Source organism: Gopherus evgoodei, chromosome 21 (genome assembly GCF_007399415.2).
Source record: "Gopherus evgoodei ecotype Sinaloan lineage chromosome 21, rGopEvg1_v1.p, whole genome shotgun sequence".
NCBI lineage: Eukaryota > Metazoa > Chordata > Testudines > Testudinidae > Gopherus > Gopherus evgoodei.
In genome coordinates, this window is record NC_044342.1 from 7244438 (window position 1) to 7266412 (window position 21975).

The following is a 21975-nucleotide window of genomic DNA, read 5'->3' on the forward strand; positions in this document are numbered from 1 at the left end:
TTAGATGCCTGCAAGTCACCAGGGCCTGATGAAATGCATCCTAGAATACTCAAGGAGTTAATGGAAGAGGTATCTGAGCCTCTAGCTATTATCTTTGGGAAATCATGGGAGACGGGGGAGATTCCAGAAGACTGGAAGGGGGCAAATATAGTGCCCATCTATAAAAAGGGAAATAAAAACAACCCAGGAAATTACAGACCAGTTAGTTTAACTTCTGTGCCAGGGAAGATAATGGAGCAGGTAATCAAAGAAATCATCTGCAAACACTTGGAAGGTGGTAAGGTGATAGGGAATAGCCAGCATGGATTTGTAAAGAACAAATCGTGTCAAACTAATCTGATAGTGTTCTTCAATAGGATAACGAGCCTTGTGGATAAGGGAGAAGCGGTGGATGTGATATACCTAGACTTTAGTAAGGCATTTGATACGGTCTCGCACGATATTCTTATAGATAAGCTAGGAAAGTACAATTTAGATGGGGCTACTATAAGGTGGGTGCATAACTGGCTGGATAACCGTACTCAGAGAGTAGTTGTTAATGGCTCCCAATCCTGCTGGAAAGGTATAACAAGTGGGGTTCCGCAGGGGTCTGTTTTGGGACCGGTTCTGTTCAATATCTTCATCAACGATTTAGATGTTGGCATAGAAAGTACGCTTATTAAGTTTGCGGACGATACCAAACTGGGAGGGATTGCAACTGCTTTAGAGGACAAGGTCAAAATTCAAAATGATCTGGACAAGTTGGAGAAATGGTCTGAGGTAAACAGGATGAAGTTCAATAAAGATAAATGCAAAGTGCTCCACTTAGGAAGGAACAATCAGTTTCACACATACAGAATGGGAAGAGACTGTCTAGGAAGGAGTATGGCAGAAAGAGATCTAGGGGTCATAGTGGACCACAAGCTTAATATGAGTCAACAGTGTGATACTGTTGCAAAAAAAGCAAACATGATTCTGGGATGCATTAACAGGTGTGTTGTAAACAAGACACGAGAAGTCATTCTTCCGCTTTACTCTGCGCTGGTTAGGCCTCAACTGGAGTATTGTGTCCAGTTCTGGGCACCGCATTTCAAGAAAGATGTGGAGAAACTGGAGAGGGTCCAGAGAAGAGCAACAAGAATGATTAAAGGTCTTGAGAACATGACCTATGAAGGAAGGCTGAAGGAATTGGGTTTGTTTAGTTTGGAAAAGAGAAGACTGAGAGGGGACCTGATAGCAGTTTTCAGGTATCTAAAAGGGTGTCATCAGGAGGAGGGAGAAAACTTGTTCACCTTAGCCTCCAATGATAGAACAAGAAGCAATGGGCTTAAACTGCAGCAAGGGAGATTTAGGTTGGACATTAGGAAAAAGTTCCTAACTGTCAGGGTAGTTAAACACTGGAACAGATTGCCTAGGGAAGTTGTGGAATCTCCATCGCTGGAGATATTTAAGAGTAGGTTAGATAAATGTCTATTAGGGATGGTGTAGACAGTATTTGGTCCTGCCATGAGGGCAGGGGACTGGACTCGATGATCTCTCGAGGTCCCTTCCAGTCCTAGAGTCTATGAGTCTATTTCCCCCCCTTGGAAAGCTGTTCCTGATGGTTAGAGACCTTCTCATTTCTGTCCCTTGCTATGGGATGGGTGTGGTGACTAGTGGATTAGATCAGGGGGATTTGGACTCTTGGGTTCTATCCCTGGCTGTGGGAGGCAATTGGGGTTGAGTGGGTTAGATCAGTGGCTCTCAACCTCTCCAGACTACTATATCCCTTTCAGGAGTCTGATTTGTCTTGCATACTCCCAAGTTTCACCTCACTTAAAAACTACTTGCTTACAAAATCAGACATAAAAATACAAAAGTGTCCCAGCATGCTATTGCTGACTTTCTCATTTTTACCATATAATTATAAAATAAATCAATTACAATATAAATGTTGTGCTCACATTTCAGTGTATAGTATATAGAGCAGTATAAACAAGGCATTGTCTGAAATTCTAGGTTGTACTGACTTTGCTAGTGCTTTTTTTATGTAGCCTGTTGTAAAACTAGGCAAATATTTAGATGAGTTGATATACGCCCAGAAGACCTCTGCATACCCTCAGGTTACTAGGTTAGATCAGGGTGCTAGGATGCCTGGGTTTTACCCCTGGCTGTGGGAGGTGAGTGGGGTTGATTGGGTTAGAAGAGGGTGCCAGGATTCCTGGGTTCCATCCCTGGCTGTGAGTGGCAGGTGGGGATGAGTGGGTTAGATTTGGGGGTTTGGACTCCTGAGTTCTATCCTTGGCTGTGGAAGAGGAGTGCAATCCATAACCTACAAGATAGCATTGCCATGAATTGGGTTCCAGCTATCAGTCTCTGGACATCACTGGAGCTTCTCTGGATGAACAGCAGTGAAAAGGTGGGCAGAACTTTTCCATCTGGCTCTAAGTGTGAGAGAACACATTGATCCAGGTAACCGCCTTGACATACAGCTGCACAAAACGGGCAGAGATGCGAGCCAGCCTCCCTGCACATACACACAGTTTGCTCTCCTACCCCCTGCAAACACATACACTGAGCAGGACTTGTTTCCTCCAGCAAGGACACAAGCACACACACCCTGCTCACCTTGTGTTCTGGCTGTATCATCACACAGGCATTTTTTATGCTACGAGTGACCCCTAAAGGTCATGCAAAATGCTGTGTTTGGAAGGTGTGAGCCAGCACCCCTGGAGGAGAAGGGCCCCATATCCCATTGCCCACCCCATGACCGGCCAGTCCCTGCAGGCTGGGGACAGAGCAGAACCCCCTACCGCTTCCCCAGCAGCATACTCCTCAGAGCCTCCTTCATCTCCTTGTTCCTCAGGCTGTAGATCAGCGGGTTGAGCAGGGGGGTCCCCACTGCGTAGAAGAGGGCTGCCATTTTCCAACTGCGCCCTGAGGCTGCCGGGCTGATGTAGTTGACAAGGCCGGAGCCCCAGAATAGGCCCACAATGGTAAGATGTGAGGAGCAGGTGGAGAAGGCCTTGTGCCGCCTGGCTCCTGTGGACAGCTGCAGCAGAGCCCTGATGATAAGCCCAGAGGAGGTCAGGGTGAAGATGGCAGCACCAAGGATGACAAAGGCGGTCAGGGCATAGCAGGAATGTTCAGCCTGGGGAGCTGGGGTGCAGGAGACAGCCAGCAGTGGGGCTAGGTCACAGACAAAACAATCCAGGGTGGAGCCGCAGAAGGAGAGTTGGGAGATGAGGGTGACAGGCACTATGAACCACAGGAAGCTGATGAGCCAGCAGAAGGCAGCCATCACCCAGCACCTGTGTGTGGACATGAGGACGGGGTAGCGCAGGGGGTGGCAGATGGCCAGGTACCTATCCAAGACCATGACTGAGAGGAAGAGGCACTCGGTGGTCCCCATGGAAAAGAAGATGTGGAACTGAAAAAAGCAGGCCTGGAAGGAGATGGGGACACCAGGGTTTACTAGGTCAGAGAGCATCCATGGCACCGTGTTCGTGACATAGCAGGTCTCCATCCAGGAGAAGTTCCCCAGCAGGATGTATATGGGTAGGTGTTGGAGGCGGGGGTCCCTCAGCACGGCCCATACGATGCACAGGTTGTCTGCCAGCGTCCCGACATAGGTGCAGGAGAGAAGGGCACACAGGAGATTTCGGCTCAGCTGGCCCAGGGAGTGGAAACCCAGCAGGATGAACTTGGTCACTGTGACGGTGTTGTTGGCTAGATTTATCGGGAAGCCTCAGAGCTGAAAAAAAAAAACAGGACATCAAAGTTCTGCCTAGAGCTCTGGGAGGGGAGGGAGGTCTAGTGGTTACAGTAGTAATGACTAGCACACGTACAGTTAGTCAGTTTTTCTCATACATATCTCATCCAAAACTCTACCTCAGAGACCTGGCCCACCTCCCATTGCCTGATGCTTCATATGAAGCAGATTTTTAAAAAAAAAAAAAGCCACCAAAAACTCCTCTGAGAATACATGGGGTGCAGAGGTTAAAAATTTCTTCCTTGACCCTGCCAATGGCCAGCTAAATCCTGAAGCATGAGTTTTAGGAACATAGGATGGGAATATCAAGTAGAGTCCTGCAGGAGTCTGTTCTGTGTCCAGTTCTGTTCAATATTTTCATCAATGATTTAGATAATAGCATAGAGAGTACAATTATAAAGTTTGCGGACAATACCAGGCTGGGAGGGGTTGCAAGTGCTTTGGAGGACAGGATTAAAATTCAAAATGATCTGGACAAACTAGAGAAATAGTCTGAAGTAAATAGGATGAAATTGAATAAAGACAAACGCAAAGTGCTCCGCGTCAGAAGGAACGATCAGTGGCACACACACAAAATGGGAAATGACTGCCTAGGAAGGGATCTGGGGGTCAGAGTGGACCACAAGCTAAATATGAGTCAGCAGTTTAATAGTGTTGCAAGAAAAGTGAACATCATTCTGAGATGTATTAGCTGGGGTGTTGTAAGCAAGAGACAAGAAGCTATTCTTCTGCTCTACTCCATGCTGATATGGCCTCAACTGGAGTACTGTGTCCAGTTCTGAGTTCCACATTTCAGGAAAGATGTGGACAAATTGGAAAAAGCCCATGGAAGTCAACAAAAACAATTAAAGCTCTAGAAAACATGAGCTATGAGGGAAGATTGAAAAAATTAGGTTTGTTAATTTGGAGAAGACAAGACTGAGAGAGGACATAATAACAGTTTTCAAGTACATAAAATGTTACAAGAAGGAGGGAGATGAATTGTTCTCCTTAACCTCTGAGGATAGGCCAAGAAGCAATGGCCTTAAATTGCAACAAGGGAGGTTTAGGTTGGACATTAGGAAAAAACTTGCTAACTGTCAGGGAGGTTAAACACTGGAATGAATTGCCTAGGGAGTTTGTGGAGTCTCCATCACTGGAGATTTTTAAGAGCAGGTTAGACAAACACCTGTCAGGGATGGTCTAGATAATACTTAGTCCTGCCATGAGTCCAGGGGACTGAACTAGATGACACCCCAAGATCCCTTCCAGTTCTACAATTCTATAGAATATTAACTGGACGTGAACCCTGGGACTGTGGAGTTCTGCCTTGCACCATCACAAGCAAATCCATCATACACTCGCACTTATACATTTTTCTACATCTCTTAAAACTAATGAAGTTGTGTCCATCCTGACCCCACACCCCCACCCACAACTCTGACTGGGAGGCTGCTGCAAAACCTTCCCCCTTTGAATGTTAAAAACTTCCTGCTAATTTCCAGCCTGAACTTGTGCATGGCTGGGTTAATGGTTGGCGCAAGGAGGGGTGGGCAGCAGAACAGCAGCAGCCAAGGAAGAATGGAAACTGTGTGTGAAAACCCACCTGGCTGTGAGATCTCAGCATCCTCTCTCCGCCTCTGCTGTGAAGGGAGCTGGGCAAGAGGGGGTTGATATCTGGTCTCTGAGCTCCTGGGTCCCTCTTGGCACTTGGTCTCTGGGGTGTGTAAGAGCAGCCAGACCTGGATTTGATCCCTGGATGAACTGTGGGCACCCAGGGGAATGCCGGGGAGAGTCGCCCCTGTGCCTTCCACGCTGCCCCAACACAAACACCCCACACCAGATATCCCCTCACACATATTCACTGCCACTCTTTGTCATACACAGCTTCCACAGAGCCTCCCCCCACAGCCCTCCCACATTACATACTCATATAGACCTCCTCACCACATGCACAGCCCCCCACCCCCACAAACAGGACTTGGCAGGTGTCAATATGAGGCCACATTGAAAGCCCCCAGTGCCAGCCCCTTGGGCACACGGCAAATTGTGATCAGGGATTGGCAGTACTAAGGCAGTGCTCTGTCTTCTAGGAGGTGCTGGGTTCTCTCACTCTCTCCACACACAGTGCAGGGTTCATTCCCTCCAGCAGGCAGCATCAGGGCCACACCCCACCCCTCAGTGCCAAGCGAGCCATCCCATTGAGATGTTCTTTACTGTTTCTTCCCTAGAGCTGGTTGCATCTCAGCAAAAGACAAACCATCTCCATGCAATGTCACTGTGTGGCTGTTACTGAGCTCCCCTGCACCAGAGCTGGTTGCATCTCACTTGTGCTGTGTACATGGTCAAAGGGGGAAGGTGCTTTATGAGCCCAGGCCAAGTGTAGCCCTCACACTGCAGGGGGATGATGTGCCTCTCCTTTGCCAAGCCAAGGGAAGAGCAAAACTCTTTATGGAATCTCCATTGTGTGGGTCCTATCCTCAGCCGGCACCTCATTAATCATTATTATTAATTAACTAGGAGGTTGCACACATCCCTGTTTCTCTAGGCCAAGCTGTTCACCCAGCTGGTGAACTCTGGTCAATCTCCAGCCCCCACTCTGGTCGGGACCCAATGGACGAGGGTGAAAATTGGAAAACTGGAAAAATTCACCGTTTAAAATCAGGTTTTTTCAGTTTCTACCAAAATAAACAGGGTAATCTCCTGAGGGCTGGCTGAAGTGGTGGGCGTGGCCTGGTGGGGGCAGGGCCTGAATGGAATGAGGGTAACAGGCCAGGCTAGGGGGCTGGATGAAGTTGGGGTGATGGGCTGGGGGGAGTGGAGGTGACGGGGACTGGACTAGACTGGGTGGGGTGAGGGGTCTGGTTGGAGAGGTTGGGCAGATTGGGGGTGAGGGTTGTGGCTGGGGGGGGTAATGGATGGAGTGGGGAAGAACGGTATGGCTTGTGTAGCCATGCTGGGGGATATAGACTGGGGAGCTCAGAATATGTTGACCCCTCCACAGAGAGGGACTTGGGCACCGGGGGGGGGGCATATATTGGGAGCTCAGAACAGAGCTGTTCCCCCTACAGAGATGAACTGGTGTTGCTGGGATGAGAGGCATAGAATGGGACCTTAGAATGGGATGATCTCCCTTGTCCCATGCTCTGTCTGCTTAGGGTGGTCCCAACTTCCCTTCCACTCTGCTAGACCCAGATTCTTCCCCCTTGCTCCCCAATAAACTATCCCAAAAGGTTTACCCATGTGGGAATAAATCTCACTGAGATTAGGAGACCCCTACCGAACTCATCAAGGTCCCTTTCACCTGCACCTCTTCCCTATCCTGTCACCCCGGGGCGGTAGTGACACCTCCTGCTCTGTGCAGTAGGTCCCATGTGTAATGAGTGGGTTGATTCCCAGCTGAGCAGGGGTCTGTATGAACCTGAGACTATAGCTCTGCTCATCACCAGAGACCAAGAGCTGAATGGATCCTGGAGACTCAGCTCCCTTCTCTGCCCATGGCCTCCCATCTGACCCACAGCCCCCACCCCTGGCATCTGCCCTCAGCTCTCAGGAAATGAGATAACTTTTCTTTTTAATTGCCTGGCTCCAACTTTTCAAGCAGGAGCCAGTGGTAACTTCAGCTCAGCTCTTTAATTGGCTTCACCAGCAGCCCAGGTCATCAATATCCAGAGCGAGAGGCATTCAGACATCGAAACAAGCTAATTCCACCAAGGGATTTGCAGTCTGGTCTCTGTGATTTATTAAGTGCTTCTAACCCCCAAGAAAGATACTGGGCAGGGACCCCTCAGAGATGGACAGCCTCTGTTAATGCCAAGAGTTGACACAGCACAGGCAGTGGGCAAGGCCGGTTCCAGGCACCAGCGGAGGAAGCATGTGCCTGGGGGTGCACATGCTAAGGGGCCGCATTCCCTCCATTCTTGGGGCTGCACAGTCTGAGGGTTGTTGTGGTTTATTTGCTTCGGCAGTTCGGGCTTTTTTCTTTGTTTGTTTTTGCCTGGGGTGGCAAAAATAGTAGAGCCGGCCCTGGCAGTGGGTGTGAGCTCTAGTGGTCAGAGAGCTGATCTGGGAGCCAGGACTCCTGGGTTCTTTTCCCAGGTCTCAGAGGGCACTTGGGTCTAGTGCAGTAGTTCTCAAACTTTCATACTGGTGACCCCGTTCACATAGCAAGCCTCTGAATGTGACCCCCCCTATAAATTAAAACACATTTAAATATGTTTGACACCATTATAAATGCAGGAGGCAAAGTGGGGTTTGGAGTGGAGGCTGATAGCTTACAACCCCTCCATGTGATAAAGTTGTGACCCCCTGAGGGGTCCCCACCCCTGTTAGGGAACCCTTGGTCTGGTGGGTCAGAGTAATTTGGTAAGTGGGTAGTCAGCGCTCCTGGGTTGTATCCATAGCTCTGGTAGGGGACTGGGATCCAGTGGGTTAGACTGGTGTGGTTGGGCATCTGGACACCTGGGTTAGAGTTTAATGCCAGAAGGGACCAGCAGAACACCTAGTCTCAACATCTGTAGATCTCAGGCCACCAACACTGCCTAGCAACTGAAACTAGACCAAGATATTACAAATCTCAGGAGGCTAAAATGTGGGGTGTCACTGACGGAGAATGGCGGGGACTGATGTGCACCAGTCCCCAGGGCCCCCACAATAGCAGGGAAATGATTAAAGGAGATACACCCAGCTCATCTTGGCAACTGACCTGTACCCACATGCAGCAAATTAATAGAATGATCAGATGTTCCGATTTTATAGGGAAAATCCTGATTTTGGGGGCTTTCTCTTATATAGGCACCTATTGACCCTCACCCCGATCCCAATTTTTCACCCTTCTATCTGGTCACCCTACAAAAGAAGGTGGAAAAACCCAAGGTTACCGCCAATCTGAGCTGGGGAAAAATACCTGCCTCACCCCACATACGGTGACCAATTTGTAGCCCATGGAACTGGCTTGCCTTCATTATATTCAGCTGTAATGGCAAGGAGCCTACAGGCTTATATCCTGTAAGACATTAGATTCCCCAAATTAGCAGAAGTGTAGTCCAGAATAGTTGGCTTGTGACATTTGGCATGGATAAATGGCCTGACAGTTACCCTTAGATTTTGGGGAACTAGGGACAGCTTGTTCAATGGCAGGTAAACAGCAACCCCGGGAACATGGAGGTGATAACTGCCAATCTGTCTGAGGAAGAGGTGACGTATAGGATCAGGAGTTATATGGCATTAATATGTTAATCTGTAGGATCAGTTCACCCTGATGTTAAGAGGGCGAGGAAGTTCGATTTGGGCATAGAAGGCTGAGCATTAGCATGAATATTCATAATGGCGCTCAGGTCCCATAATAGGGCAACCCACCATGCGGATGGGGAACTTTTCCATCATTGGACCCTTCAGCTCTATTGTTATTCACCATCAATCTTGGGCATTGAGGAACCTGGACCATCGGCATGCCAGGGACAGAGACAGTTCTTTGTCTCTTACCGCCAGGTCCACAAAGAAAGGTGGAGGTATGGAAATCTAAGAGCATATGCAAAGAATGATACACAGATACCCCCGATACTGTATTATTCCTATCTGTTTATGTGGCTCAGAGCTTTTCGACTTTATTACTGATTTTAATAAAAACTTCTAAGTCTTTGCTTTGACCTACACCTTGGTGATATTTAATTAGCTGATTTTAGTTCTGTGTAGCCTGATTCTGAAACAAGAACCCGCTGATCCTCAGTTTATTAATCAGGTCAACTGGCAACCAGAACAAGTGTTATTGACCATTGAAAGGATCAGGCAACAAATTAAACCTTGAGCATGTGAGACAGAACTGCCAACCAAGTGCTTGAGAGAGAGTTTGGCATCCACCCTATCCAGTGTCCCATCTCCAGCTGTGGCTATGCCTATGCTTCGGAGCAAGAAGACAACAATACAAACAATCCCGCTCCCAAATAGATTTTTTTGGATGGGTGGGAGTCTCTTCCTCACCCTGCAGGTGAGCAGGTGAAACCGCAAAGTTTTTGGAAACATTAGATGTGAACCACCAGGGACCTTCAGGGCAGCCAAACCTTTCCTCTCATCTAACTAAAAAGTGGCACAGAATTGACTCAAGAGGACTTTGAGTTTGGAGAGATCCAAAGACGACATCAGTTGTGGATTAACCCTAAAGTCTCTGCAGAAGGAAAATCTAGATCGAATATAAAAACATTTGTATTAAAATAGCAATATGATTAAATTCTACAAACAATTCTTACATGGGAAAAGAATGTTTAGAGTGAATTGATAATCATACTATTTATTGATTATTGAATTGTTTATTTATTATTGAGGTAACCCGTAGGAGCCCCAGTCACAGACCAGGGCCTCATTGTGCTAGGAGCTGCACAAACACAGAAGCAAAAAAGAGTCCCAAACAATTTACACATTATATTTTCCAGATTAGATTAAAATGACAGATTAAGAGTTACAGTTTATATTAATGTTGAGACTCGGAATGAAAAATTAATAATTGTGTGCTGGGTTAATTCCTAGATTTGATTAAAATGTAAAATTAATAACTATATTATATTTTTGATTAAAATAAAAAAACTACTGAAGATATTCATTCCTGTATTTAATTAAAACAAATTAATAACTGTGTATGCTATCCATTTCTACCTTCAACTTAAATAATAAACGAATAATTATATACTAGAATTGTAGCAGATTAGGGTTGGAAGAGACCTCAAGAGGTCATCTAGTCCTCTTTTGATTGAAATAACAAATTAAAAATTAGACATTTTATTCATTCCTATGTGCAGTGAAAATAGTTACTTATTAATATTGATAAGTTAGTCATTAATATTAAGTGAAGGCTGTACTGATTTCTATGTTCACTTCATATGTTAAATTAATATTTACATATCATGTTAATTTCTAGATTTGATGAAAACCTTGGATTAATAAGTAAACATTGTGATGATTTCCAGATTTGTTAAACATGTTACATTAATAAGTATATAGGATATGTAAAAGCAGCAAAGAATCCTGTGGCACCTTATAGACTAACAGACGTTTTGGAGCATGAGCTTTCGTGGGTGAATACCCACTTCCTCAGATGCATGTAATGGAAATATCCAGGGGCAGGTATATATATGTGTGCTAGCAAGCAAGCTAGAGATAACGAGGTCAATTCAATCAGGGAGGATGAGGCCCTGTTCTAGCAGTTGAGGTGTGAAAACCAAGAGAGGAGAAACTGGTTCTGTAATTGGCAAGCCATTCACAGTCTTTGTTCAATCCTGAGCTGATGGTGTCAAATTTGCAGATGAACTGAAGCTCAGCAGTTTCTCTTTGAAGTCTGGTCCTGAAGTTTTTTGCTGCAGGATGGCCACCTTAAGGTCTGCTATAGTGTGGCCAGGGAGGTTGAAGTGCTCTCCTACAGGTTTTTGTATATTGCCATTCCTAATGTCTGATTTGTGTCCATTTATCCTTTTCCGTAGAGACTGTCCAGTTTGGCCGATGTACATAGCAGAGGGGCATTGCTGGCATATGATGGCGTATATTACATTGGTGGATGTGCAGGTGAATGAACCAGTGATGGTGTGGCTGATCTGGTTAGGTCCTGTGATGGTGTCGCTGGTGTAGATATGTGGGCAGAGTTGGCATCGAGGTTTGTTGCATGGATTGGTTCCTGAGTCAGAGTTATTATGGTGTGGTGTGTAGTTACTGGTGAGAATATGTTTCAGGTTGCAGGTTGTCTGTGGGCAAGGATTGGCCTGCCACCCAAGGCCTGTGAAAGTGTGGGATCATTGTCCAGGATGGGTTGTAGATCCTTGATGATGCGTTGGAGGGGTTTTAGCTGGGGGCTGTATGTGATGGCCAGTGGAGTCCTGTTGGTTTCTCTCTTGGGTTTGTCTTGCAGTAGGAGGCTTCTGGGTACACGTCTGGCTCTGTTGATCTGTTTCCTTATTTCCTCATGCGGGTATTGTAGTTTTGAGAATGCTTGGTGGAGGTTTTGTAGGTGTTGGTCTCTGTCTGAGGGGTTAGAGCAGATGCGGTTGTACCTCAGTGCTTGGCTGTAGACAATGGATCGTGTGATGTGCCCGGGATGGAAGCTGGAGGCATGAAGGTAGGCATAGCGGTCGGTGGGTTTTCGATATAGGGTGGTGTTAATGTGACCATCACTTATTTGCACCGTGGTGTCAAGAAGTGGACCTCCCGTGTAGATTGGTCCAGGCTGAGGTTGATGGTGGGGTGGAAGCTGTTGATTCCACCCCACCATCAGCTTCCACCCCACCATCAACCTCAGCCTGGACCAATCTACACGGGAGGTCCACTTTCTTGACACCACGGTGCAAATAAGTGATGGTCACATTAACACCACCCTATATCGAAAACCCACCGACCGCTATGCCTACCTTCATGCCTCCAGCTTCCATCCCGGGCACATCACACGATCCATTGTCTACAGCCAAGCACTGAGGTACAACCGCATCTGCTCTAACCCCTCAGACAGAGACCAACACCTACAAAACCTCCACCAAGCATTCTCAAAACTACAATACCCGCATGAGGAAATAAGGAAACAGATCAACAGAGCCAGACGTGTACCCAGAAGCCTCCTACTGCAGGACAAACCCAAGAGAGAAACCAACAGGACTCCACTGGCCATCACATACAGCCCCCAGCTAAAACCCCTCCAACGCATCATCAAGGATCTACAACCCATCTTGGACAATGATCCCACACTTTCACAGGCCTTGGGTGGCAGGCCAATCCTTGCCCACAGACAACCTGCCAACCTGAAACATATTCTCACCAGTAACTACACACCACACCATAATAACTCTAACTCAGGAACCAATCCATGCAACAAACCTCGATGCCAACTCTGCCCACATATCTACACCAGCGACACCATCACAGGACCTAACCAGATCAGCCACACCATCACTGGTTCATTCACCTGCACATCCACCAATGTAATATACGCCATCATATGCCAGCAATGCCCCTCTGCTATGTACATCGGCCAAACTGGACAGTCTCTACGGAAAAGGATAAATGGACACAAATCAGACATTAGGAATGGCAATATACAAAAACCTGTAGGAGAGCACTTCAACCTCCCTGGCCACACTATAGCAGACCTTAAGGTGGCCATCCTGCAGCAAAAAAACTTCAGGACCAGACTTCAAAGAGAAACTGCTGAGCTTCAGTTCATCTGCAAATTTGACACCATCAGCTCAGGATTGAACAAAGACTGTGAATGGCTTGCCAATTACAGAACCAGTTTCTCCTCTCTTGGTTTTCACACCTCAACTGCTAGAACAGGGCCTCATCCTCCCTGATTGAATTGACCTCGTTATCTCTAGCTTGCTTGCTAGCACACATATATATACCTGCCCCTGGATATTTCCATTACATGCATCTGAGGAAGTGGGTATTCACCCACGAAAGCTCATGCTCCAAAACGTCTGTTAGTCTATAAGGTGCCACAGGATTCTTTGCTGCTTTTACAGATCCAGACTAACACGGCTACCCTCTGATATATAGGATATGAATTCCTATTATGCACAAAATAATGATACAGTCTCATTTTTCATTACCATAGTAAATTTGGAATTATATACTACTCTTTTACATATTTGCTTAAAATATTAAATTATTAAATACATTTTGTACCATTTTGCTGATTTGATTAAAATACTAATTTAATAATGAAACATTATATTTTCCAGATGTGGTTAAAATATTAAGCTAACATTTCTAGATTTTATTAAAATATTCAGTTAACAATTACATATATTTTTAGATTTGGTTTTAATATGACATTTGTAGTTGTATTTTTTTAATCTCCAGAGCCAATTAAAATATTGAGCTAATAATTCTACATCAGGCAAATTTCCAGAATCAATTGAATATTGGATTAAGAACAATATGTTACACATTTTTCAGGTTAAAATCAAATATTAAAGTAGTAAATATATATTACATTAATTCATTGATTAGACTGGTAAGATTCAAATAAAGAGAATAGAGACCTTAAATCAATAAAGATATATTTCTTTGTATGTCTACATTTGATTAAAATAGTCCAACATAAATTCCAGGTCCAGACAACGTAGATAAGTATCTGCTCTGATAATCTGAGTGCAGAGAATATACAACAGATCAGAATCTCTTTTTACAGGTGATCTACAAAGGAATTGTAATTTTTCTTTTCTTTTCTTTCTTCTTTTTGAAAGTGGGGGGAAGGTCCATTCAAAATGTTTTAAAACATTTTTCTTTCTTTTAAATTTAGATTTTGTCTATGTGTCTAACTATCTATCCTCACAGTTACTTTTTAAAATATGTCTGTCTGTCTGCCTGTTAGTCTGAAATTTAAATCTGCTTTTTCCTGAAGAACGATCAAGCAGTGTAAGAATGTGACCAATTAACAATTTAGGCATCAGCAACTAATATACCAGCAATTTGAATTGGCTTTTAAACTGGTATAATTAAACCGGTGTGTGGACACACTTATTTTGGTCTCAGAGAAGCTGATTTCAGATTAGCTTAAACCTATTCCTAATTGATTTCAGCTAAGCCAGAATAATCGAGTTTAAACTGAATTAAGAACATCCACATCACCTTTTGCATCCATTTAATTATATTGGCTTAAATTCACAGCATGAGGTACACCGGTTGAGGCTGAAATGGGTGAGACTGTAAAGTATGGTCTTCCCTGTTTTTATTGGGTCATTACTGGGCAGACTGGGAGATGTTTAAGAGCACTAACCTGCACCAAAGAGGTGATGAAGTTCTCGTTTTAAAACAGAGTATCTTTCTTCACCATGTTAATTAGGCATTTTAATTAAATGGATGTTGGAATTATTATTATTTATGCACAGTATTATCAAAACACTACCTTAGCCATAAAATTGCTCTACACATGCCTATAAAGCTTAAATTATAAGCAAGGTACTACATCCAAACAATAACAAAACATTTATAAGTATTTGATCAAGATCCTTACAAAGAGGCTAATACCTGCTGACCACACTGGAGGTGACCAATATGGTCTAAGCTTTCCTTGTGTACCTCGCTATGGGCAAACTATGAGCACAAGTTCCATCAATGGCTCGGGCACCACCATTCTCTCAAAATGGGCAATTACTTCCAGGACACTATTTATGCCCACCACACTCGGTAAATCACATTCCTGATCACCTCACAGCCCCCGCAGTCAACTTGCCAGCACCAAACTGGTTGGCAGCAGACATGCAGCAGTCAGGAGTCGCCAGGTTCCAGATGGTTATAACAACCCACTTCTGGACCAGCATGGCCACCCTTACATTTTCAAAGATTCACAGATTCCAAGGCCAAAAGGGACCATTGTGATAATCTACTCACACCTCCTGTGTAACACAGGCCACAGAACTTCCCCAAAATAATTCCTGGAGAAGATCTATTAGAAATACATCCAATCTTGATTTAAAAATTTTCAGTGATGGAGAAGCCACCATGACCTTGGTAAATTGTTCCATTGGTTAATTACTATCACCATTATAAATGTATGATTTATTTCCAGTCTGGATTGGTCTGCCATCAACTTCCAGCAATTGGCTCGAGTAAAAGTAAAAGATTGCTAGATTGAAAAGCCCATTATTAAATATTTGTTTGCCATGTGGGTACTCCTAGACTGTAATCAAATTACCCCTTAACCTTCTCTCTATTAAATTGAGCTTCTTGAGTCTATCACTGTAAGGCAAGTTTTCTAATCCTTTAATCATTCTTGTGACTCTTCTCTGAGCCCTCTCTGATTTAGCAACCTCCTTCTGGAACAATGGGCACTAGAACTGAACACAGGATTCCAGAAATGGTTGTGCCAGTGTCAAATACAGAGGTAGAGTAACTCCTGCAGATTCCCCTGCTTATGCATCCCAGGATCACATTAGTCCTTTTGGCCACAGCAACACACTGGGAACTCATGTTCTGCTGATCATCCACAATGACTCCGACATAGTTTTCAGAGTCCCTGCTTCCCAGGGTAGAGCTCCTATCCTGTAAGTATGACTGAAATTCTTTATTCCTAGATATATACTAGATGTGTGTATCCTGGCATGGGAGGGGCAGGGAAAGCAGCTCACTAAACTCCAGAAAGGTCACTATCTCTGTGCAAAAGCTCTGGATCCACTGCTGATCATCCCAGGTCCTCATGATGATGTGATCCCACCAGTCTGCGCTTGTGGCCCCTCTCCAGGAAAACTGATATACTTAGAAGGCATCAGTGGCTATCTGGAGAATTGTGAGTAGCCTCAGCCAGTTGCAGTCTACCATGTCTGTGTCATCCTCCGCCCCCAGCAAGTGCCTTCAGTAGGTTAGAAAACACTGCTCAAATGTCTCATGGAGGCTCAGCCTGTTTCCTGAAACAGCAGTGAAGGCTTAAGCAGGGCAAGCTTTTCAAATGGTGCCTCCATGTTGCTGGCTCTGGCTGTCAGGAATGTGCAGACCCAAAAGATGGCTCAAAAGGACATGCTGAGGAGCTGAGACAATTTCCAGTAATGTAGTGCTGGATGGACAGTCAAGTTTTCCCACAGGGTGCCACAAACAAAGGGGTGGAGTGGCTACAGCTGTGGAGGGCACTACGAAGCCTGGGGTAAGCTGGTTTGACTCAGGTCTGTTTAATGCAAATACCTGAGCATGGTTGTGAGATCTGGGTCTAATGATTGTAAACTCAGGGTGACTACTCAGTTTGGACGCTCAAGCCCAGACTTAGAAACGCTCAGCCTGCAGACTTGAGTCCCAGACCCAGGCTTGCTGTCTAGACACACCTATTGGGGTTTGTATGTGTACAGACTGTATGCTGCCTATTGCTGTTGGACTGAAACCTGGCCATTACACAAGTGTTATTCTTCTGAATCGGGGGACTGGCTGGCTCAGGGCTGTTGGGAATAGGACATGAGGTCTCTCCCTCCTAGGGGACACAGCTCCAATCCAGCCCCAGGGCAGGGAACTGGCTGGCTTAGGGGTATGGGGAATGGGATATGAGGCCTCTCCTGTAGGAAGAGCTGGCTCCCATATGGCCTCAGTGTAGGGGGCACTGGCTGGCTCGAGGGGGGACTGAGAATGGGATATGGTGCCTTTCCCCTCTAGGAGATTCCAGGCAGGTGACTGGCTGGCACAGAGTGGTAGGGGAAAGTAATAAGGGGCCATTTTTCGAACTCTGACTCTGTCATAAGCCTATAATTACCATTGCACCTTGTTTGGTCCCTGCATGAGCGAGACAGCTGACCCTGTGGAAGAAAACTCAATCCTAGTCGTACCAAGCAGTTCCCTGGCCAGCAGCCTCAGCAGAGAGGCCAAAGACGGAACGGACCATGGAGACACAACTCTAATCACTAGCCTTCCCTGAACTGGGGCTGGAACCCAGGTGTCCTGTCTCCTAGCCCCCACCCTGCTCTGACATCAGAGTCTCTGATTAGCTCTTCTGTGGGGACCGCCATTGAATAAAGAGATGTGTTTCCCCAGGGTGATGTCTCCATGGGGGTCTGTGGCTTGTCAGATATTTCTGATGTGTCTTGGTGCTTTGGAAATAGACTGTTCTGTATAGCTGGTCTGGGCTGTAGCTGTCATAGGGTAAAGGATGAGGGCTGCCTCTTTATGTTGGCCTCAGGACTCCTGGGTTCTATCCTCATCACTGGGAGGGGAATGGGATCTAGTGAGTTAGAGCAGCGAGAGCTGGGAGCCAAGACTCCTGGGTTCTAGCCTTATCTCTGCTCTTACCCTGAGCATTCTCCCTCCCTGCCTATTGCTTCTTCTTGGGCAAACAAGTGGGACTCCATCCAGCCTAGGATCAGAGCTTTGCTCCCTGCTGCTGGTCACTGTGGGGACCATCTGTGCCCTAAGAAGGTCTCCAGCCCTGGAGGATGCCGAGCTGCCCCTGAAGGGAGTGAAAGCAGCAGAGATCAGAGGTACTGATCCTTGGGCTGGGGTGCAAAGGAGCAGAGCTCTCTGAAGGGCCATTGGGATGTAATGCTCACCCCCTCACCATCTGGGGGCTGAGGCTGGGTTGTATGCCTCATTGCAGGGCACTTGTCCATTGCCCACAGGGGTGGGTATGGGGAGGTGACCCTGGCGACAGCTTGGCATGGGGCTGGTGGGAGAGGGGCTAGTCAACATGTCAATGGCTGTATTGTGTGTGTGACTGTGGTTGTGTGTGAATGGGGGCTAGATTCCCCAAGGGATTTTGGGCCACGACTGTCACTTTAGGCACCTAAATACAAGAATCTGGCTTTACTGGGATTTCTGCCCCCTCCCCAAATGCTTTAGGTGCCTTAACTCAGTGCCTCAGTTTCCCAATAACAGTTCCCTCCATGCCTGTATTTCTGCCTTTGAGCATGTGTGCTGCAGCCATGTTCTAGGGGGCAGCCACCTAAGACCCCGTGTGATGCACAAACTGGGGGGGGGTACAGACGTTCCGCTGCCAAACTCACTTGCAGGACCCAATCTGCTAGGTGTGCTCTGGGCTTGCCTACCAGACCCAGCCCTGAAAGGGATCCCTCACAGAGCTGCTGGGAGCAGGGGGAGGGAGAAATAAAGAGCTCCCTCATTTCAGTCCAGACATTACAATATGCACCTGGGGTGTGGGAAACCATGGATTCAAGTTCCCCTTCCAAGTGAGAGGCAGATGGGGTTTGAACAGGGCTCTGATTCCTCCTGAGCATGGGCAGTAGCCACTAAGCTATTGGGGGAGGGAGGTCTGCTCAGTCTCTCCTGTTGAAGTTGTTCCACTCTGGCTAAATAATTACAGAGTTATTGGACCAAAGAGCAAGCTTGGGAATGACTCTATATTCTAGTGGTTAGAGCATTCAGGCTACCTTGGAGAAATCCAGGAGGCAGCCCCCCTGCTCCAATGATCTTTTAACAGTGGCGAAGCTCCAAACTGAAAGACAGGTAACTTTGTGACAATATTTAAAAAGAGTAAATGGGACAACCAGGGGAAACCTAGGCCTATCAATCTGGACATCAACCCCAGGTAAAATAGTGGACCAGCTGATATGGGCCTTGATTAATAAAGAATTAAAGGAGGATAATATAATTAAAGCCAATCAACATTGGTTTATAGAAAGTAGATCCTGTCAAGCTAACTTAATATATTTTTGATGAGATTACAAGTTTGGTTGATACAGGTAATAATGTTGATGTAATAGACATGGACTTCTGGATTTGCTACGGTGTGATGTTTTGACTAAGAAACCAGGAGAATACAAATGAACCTGACACACATGAAACGGTTTAAAAACTGGCTCAAAATGTAATTGTAAGCAGGGAATCATCATAGTGAGGGTGTATTTCCAGGGGGTGGTCCCTAAGAGGTCAATCTTGGCCCTACACTTTTAACATTTTCATCAATGACCTGGAAGAGAACAAAAAATCATCACTGATAAAGACTGGGGGAGTGATAAATACTGAAGGGGACAGGTCACAAATTCAGAGCAATCTGGATTGTTTAGTAAACTGGGCACAAACAAGCACAATGTGTTTTAATTAAGCTAAATGTAAATGTATACATCTAGGAACAAAGAAGGTAGGCCATATTTACAGGATGGGGGACTCCATCCCGGGAAGCAGTGACTCTCCAAAATATTTGGGAGCCATGATGGATAATCAGCCAAAAATGGGCTTCCAGTGCGATACTGTGGCCAAAAGGACTAACCAGGGGACTCTCAAGTAGGAATAGAGTGGTTATTTTACTTCTGTATTTGGTAGGGATGGAATATTGTGTCCAGCTCTGGTGCCCACAATTCAAGGAGAATGTTGTCAAGTTAGAGAAGGATCAGAGAAGAGCCACAAGAATGATTAAAGGATTGGAAAAGCTGTCTTAGAGTGAGAGACTCGAGGAGGTCGGTCTATTTAGCTTAACAAAGAGAAAGTTATGAGGTGACTTGATCATAGTCTATAGGAACTGACCTGGGGAAATATTTGAGCTTTTCAATCCATCAGAGAAAAGTGTAACATGACTCAATGGCTGGAAGTTGACGCTAGACACATTTAAAGTGGAAATAAAGTGCAAAATTTTAAAAGCGAGAGCAGTTAACCATTGAACCAAGGGCTATGGTAGAATCGAACCATTTTTTAAATAAAGATCGGGGGGGGTCAGGACTCCTGGGTTCTATCACAGTTCTGGGTGGGGGGTGGGGTTTGATGGGTAAGAGCAGGGGCAAGAATGAAAGCCAGAGCTCCTGGATTCCCTCCAATGTGCTGCCTCCCGATCTCATTATTTCCTCTCTTTTCCAGGCGTTGAGCTGATGAATGGTTCAGTGGACTAACAGTTCACCCTCCTGGGCCTGTCCCACTCCCGCCCTCTCCAGCTTCTCCTCTTTGTCCTCGTCTCAGCCTGCTACATGGCCAGCCTGCTGGGCAACCTCTTTATTGTGGTGACCGTGCTGATGGACCCCGACCTCCTCCAGTCCCCCATGTACTTCTTCCTGGCCAACCTCTCACTCATTGACATGGCCCTCAGCTCAGTGGCTGCTCACAAGATGCTCAGCGACTTGCTGAGCCAGAGAAGCACCATCTCCTATGGGGGCTGCATGGCCCAGCTTTTCTTCCTTCACTTCCTGGGTGGCTCTGAGATGTTCCTCCTCACACTCATGGCCTGTGACTGCTACATGGCCATCTGCCACCCACTGAGCTATGCTGAGACCATGCACCGCCACCGCTGCCCGGGCCTCTGGGCAACCTACTGGGCTGGAGGCTTGCTCCACTCTTCCACCCAGCTCGTGTTGGTGGCATGGCTGCCATTTTGTGGGCCCAGCAAGCTGGACAAGTTCTACTGCGATGTACCCCAGGTAGTCAAGCTAGCCTGCAGTGACACCTACGTGATGGAGATACTCATAATGTCCAACAGTGACCTGATCTCTCTGGTCTGCTTCCTGGTTTTGCTGGGGTCATATTGTGTCATCTTAGTGACCCTCAGAGGATGCTTTGGTGATGGGGGCGGCAGGAAGGCTTTGTCCACCTGTAGTGCCCACCTGATAATGGTGAGCCTCATCTTAGTACCCCGCATTTTCGTCTACCTCCGACCTTTCTCCAGCTTTCAGATGGACAAGATGGCCTCCATCTTCTACATCATCATCACGCCAGTGCTGAACCCCATTATCTACACCCTGAGGAACCAGGAGATCAAGGAAGCCATGAAGCGACTGAGGACTAGGCTTTGGCTCCCTTGTTGAACATAGAAGTCAAGTGGGAGCAGAGAGAAAGAGTGATTTATTTATCCATTTATTTATTTATTTTACAATGATCAGTGTAAAATTTTGCACTTGGCATAGGGACCCATGTGCAAAAAATCATACGGTTTTATGAATGTGTTTGGTTTCTTCTTAGGCAGGTGTCAGGGGGAACGGTGACATATTTTTAATGAGGATTTCTGGAAAATTTGTCATATGACACTGGGATACTTGCATATTTTGGTTTGAGCATTGGCCTGCTAAACCTAGGGTTGTGAGTTCAACTCTTGAGAGGGCCACTTAGGGATCTGGGGCAAAAATCAGTACTTGGTCGTGCTAGTGAAGGCAGGGAGCTGGACTCAATGACCCTCCAGGGTCCCTTCCAGTTCTATGAGATAGGTATAGCTCCATATATATATATATATATATTTCACCATTTGTATTTCAGTGAGTCTCGAAGGTGAGTGGGTGGGAAATTATATCTTTTTCAGCAGGATTTGTGAAAAAGTTTTCTTGTTACATCTGGAGCAAAGGAAAAAATGTATGTGGCTTTTGGACTCTCTCGGTGTTTTTGGTGTCGTGCTAAGGTTGGTGGCGGAAGGAAATGGTGGGAATGATTTTCACGAGGGTTAGTGCAAAATGTCACATGTAATAATGGGATCACTGAGGAAATTTTTAGCTCAGTGCCCTAATTGGTTTTGGTTTGTTTTTAGGAGGGAGATGGAGGGTCATGGAGTAATGGTGAGAAAGATTTGGACAAGGTTAGAATCATGGAGTCATACGTGATCCCTTAATGCTTCGAGTTTATTTCATAAAGTAGGTTTGGGCAGTTGCATTTAAGTTGGTGGTGGTGAACAGGGGAATTTGTGAAAAAGATTTTCAGGATGATCCATGCACATCCTTTCATGCAGCATTCAGCTCCTTGTGCCGGTTTCCACGACTCTGCAGGTTCCCTTCAGCTGGGACCCAGTTGCAGTACATTGTTGGAAAATGGTGGGAGAGATTTCCCTGGAGTTGTGTGTGAAATTTCTCACATGGATTCGAGACTCCAGGGCTCTCAAAGGAGAAGAAAGCTTTTGG

At 46.1% G+C, this 21975-nt stretch overlaps 1 protein-coding gene and 1 pseudogene across 1 annotated transcript; one reads left to right on the top strand and one right to left on the bottom strand.

Annotated features, from left to right (window-relative positions):
• Positions 1–2767: 2767 nt before the first annotated feature.
• Positions 2768–6952, bottom strand: LOC115637853 (olfactory receptor 11H4-like). Its single transcript, XM_030539456.1, has 2 exons — positions 6949–6952; positions 2768–3705 (listed from the first exon to the last, which is right to left on the bottom strand). The coding sequence occupies exons 1-2, from the start codon at positions 6950–6952 to the stop codon at positions 2768–2770; spliced, it is 942 nt and encodes a 313-aa protein (XP_030395316.1).
• Positions 6953–8869: 1917 nt separating this feature from the next.
• On the top strand, positions 8870–20898 carry LOC115637854 (annotated as a pseudogene).
• Positions 20899–21975: the final 1077 nt, after the last annotated feature.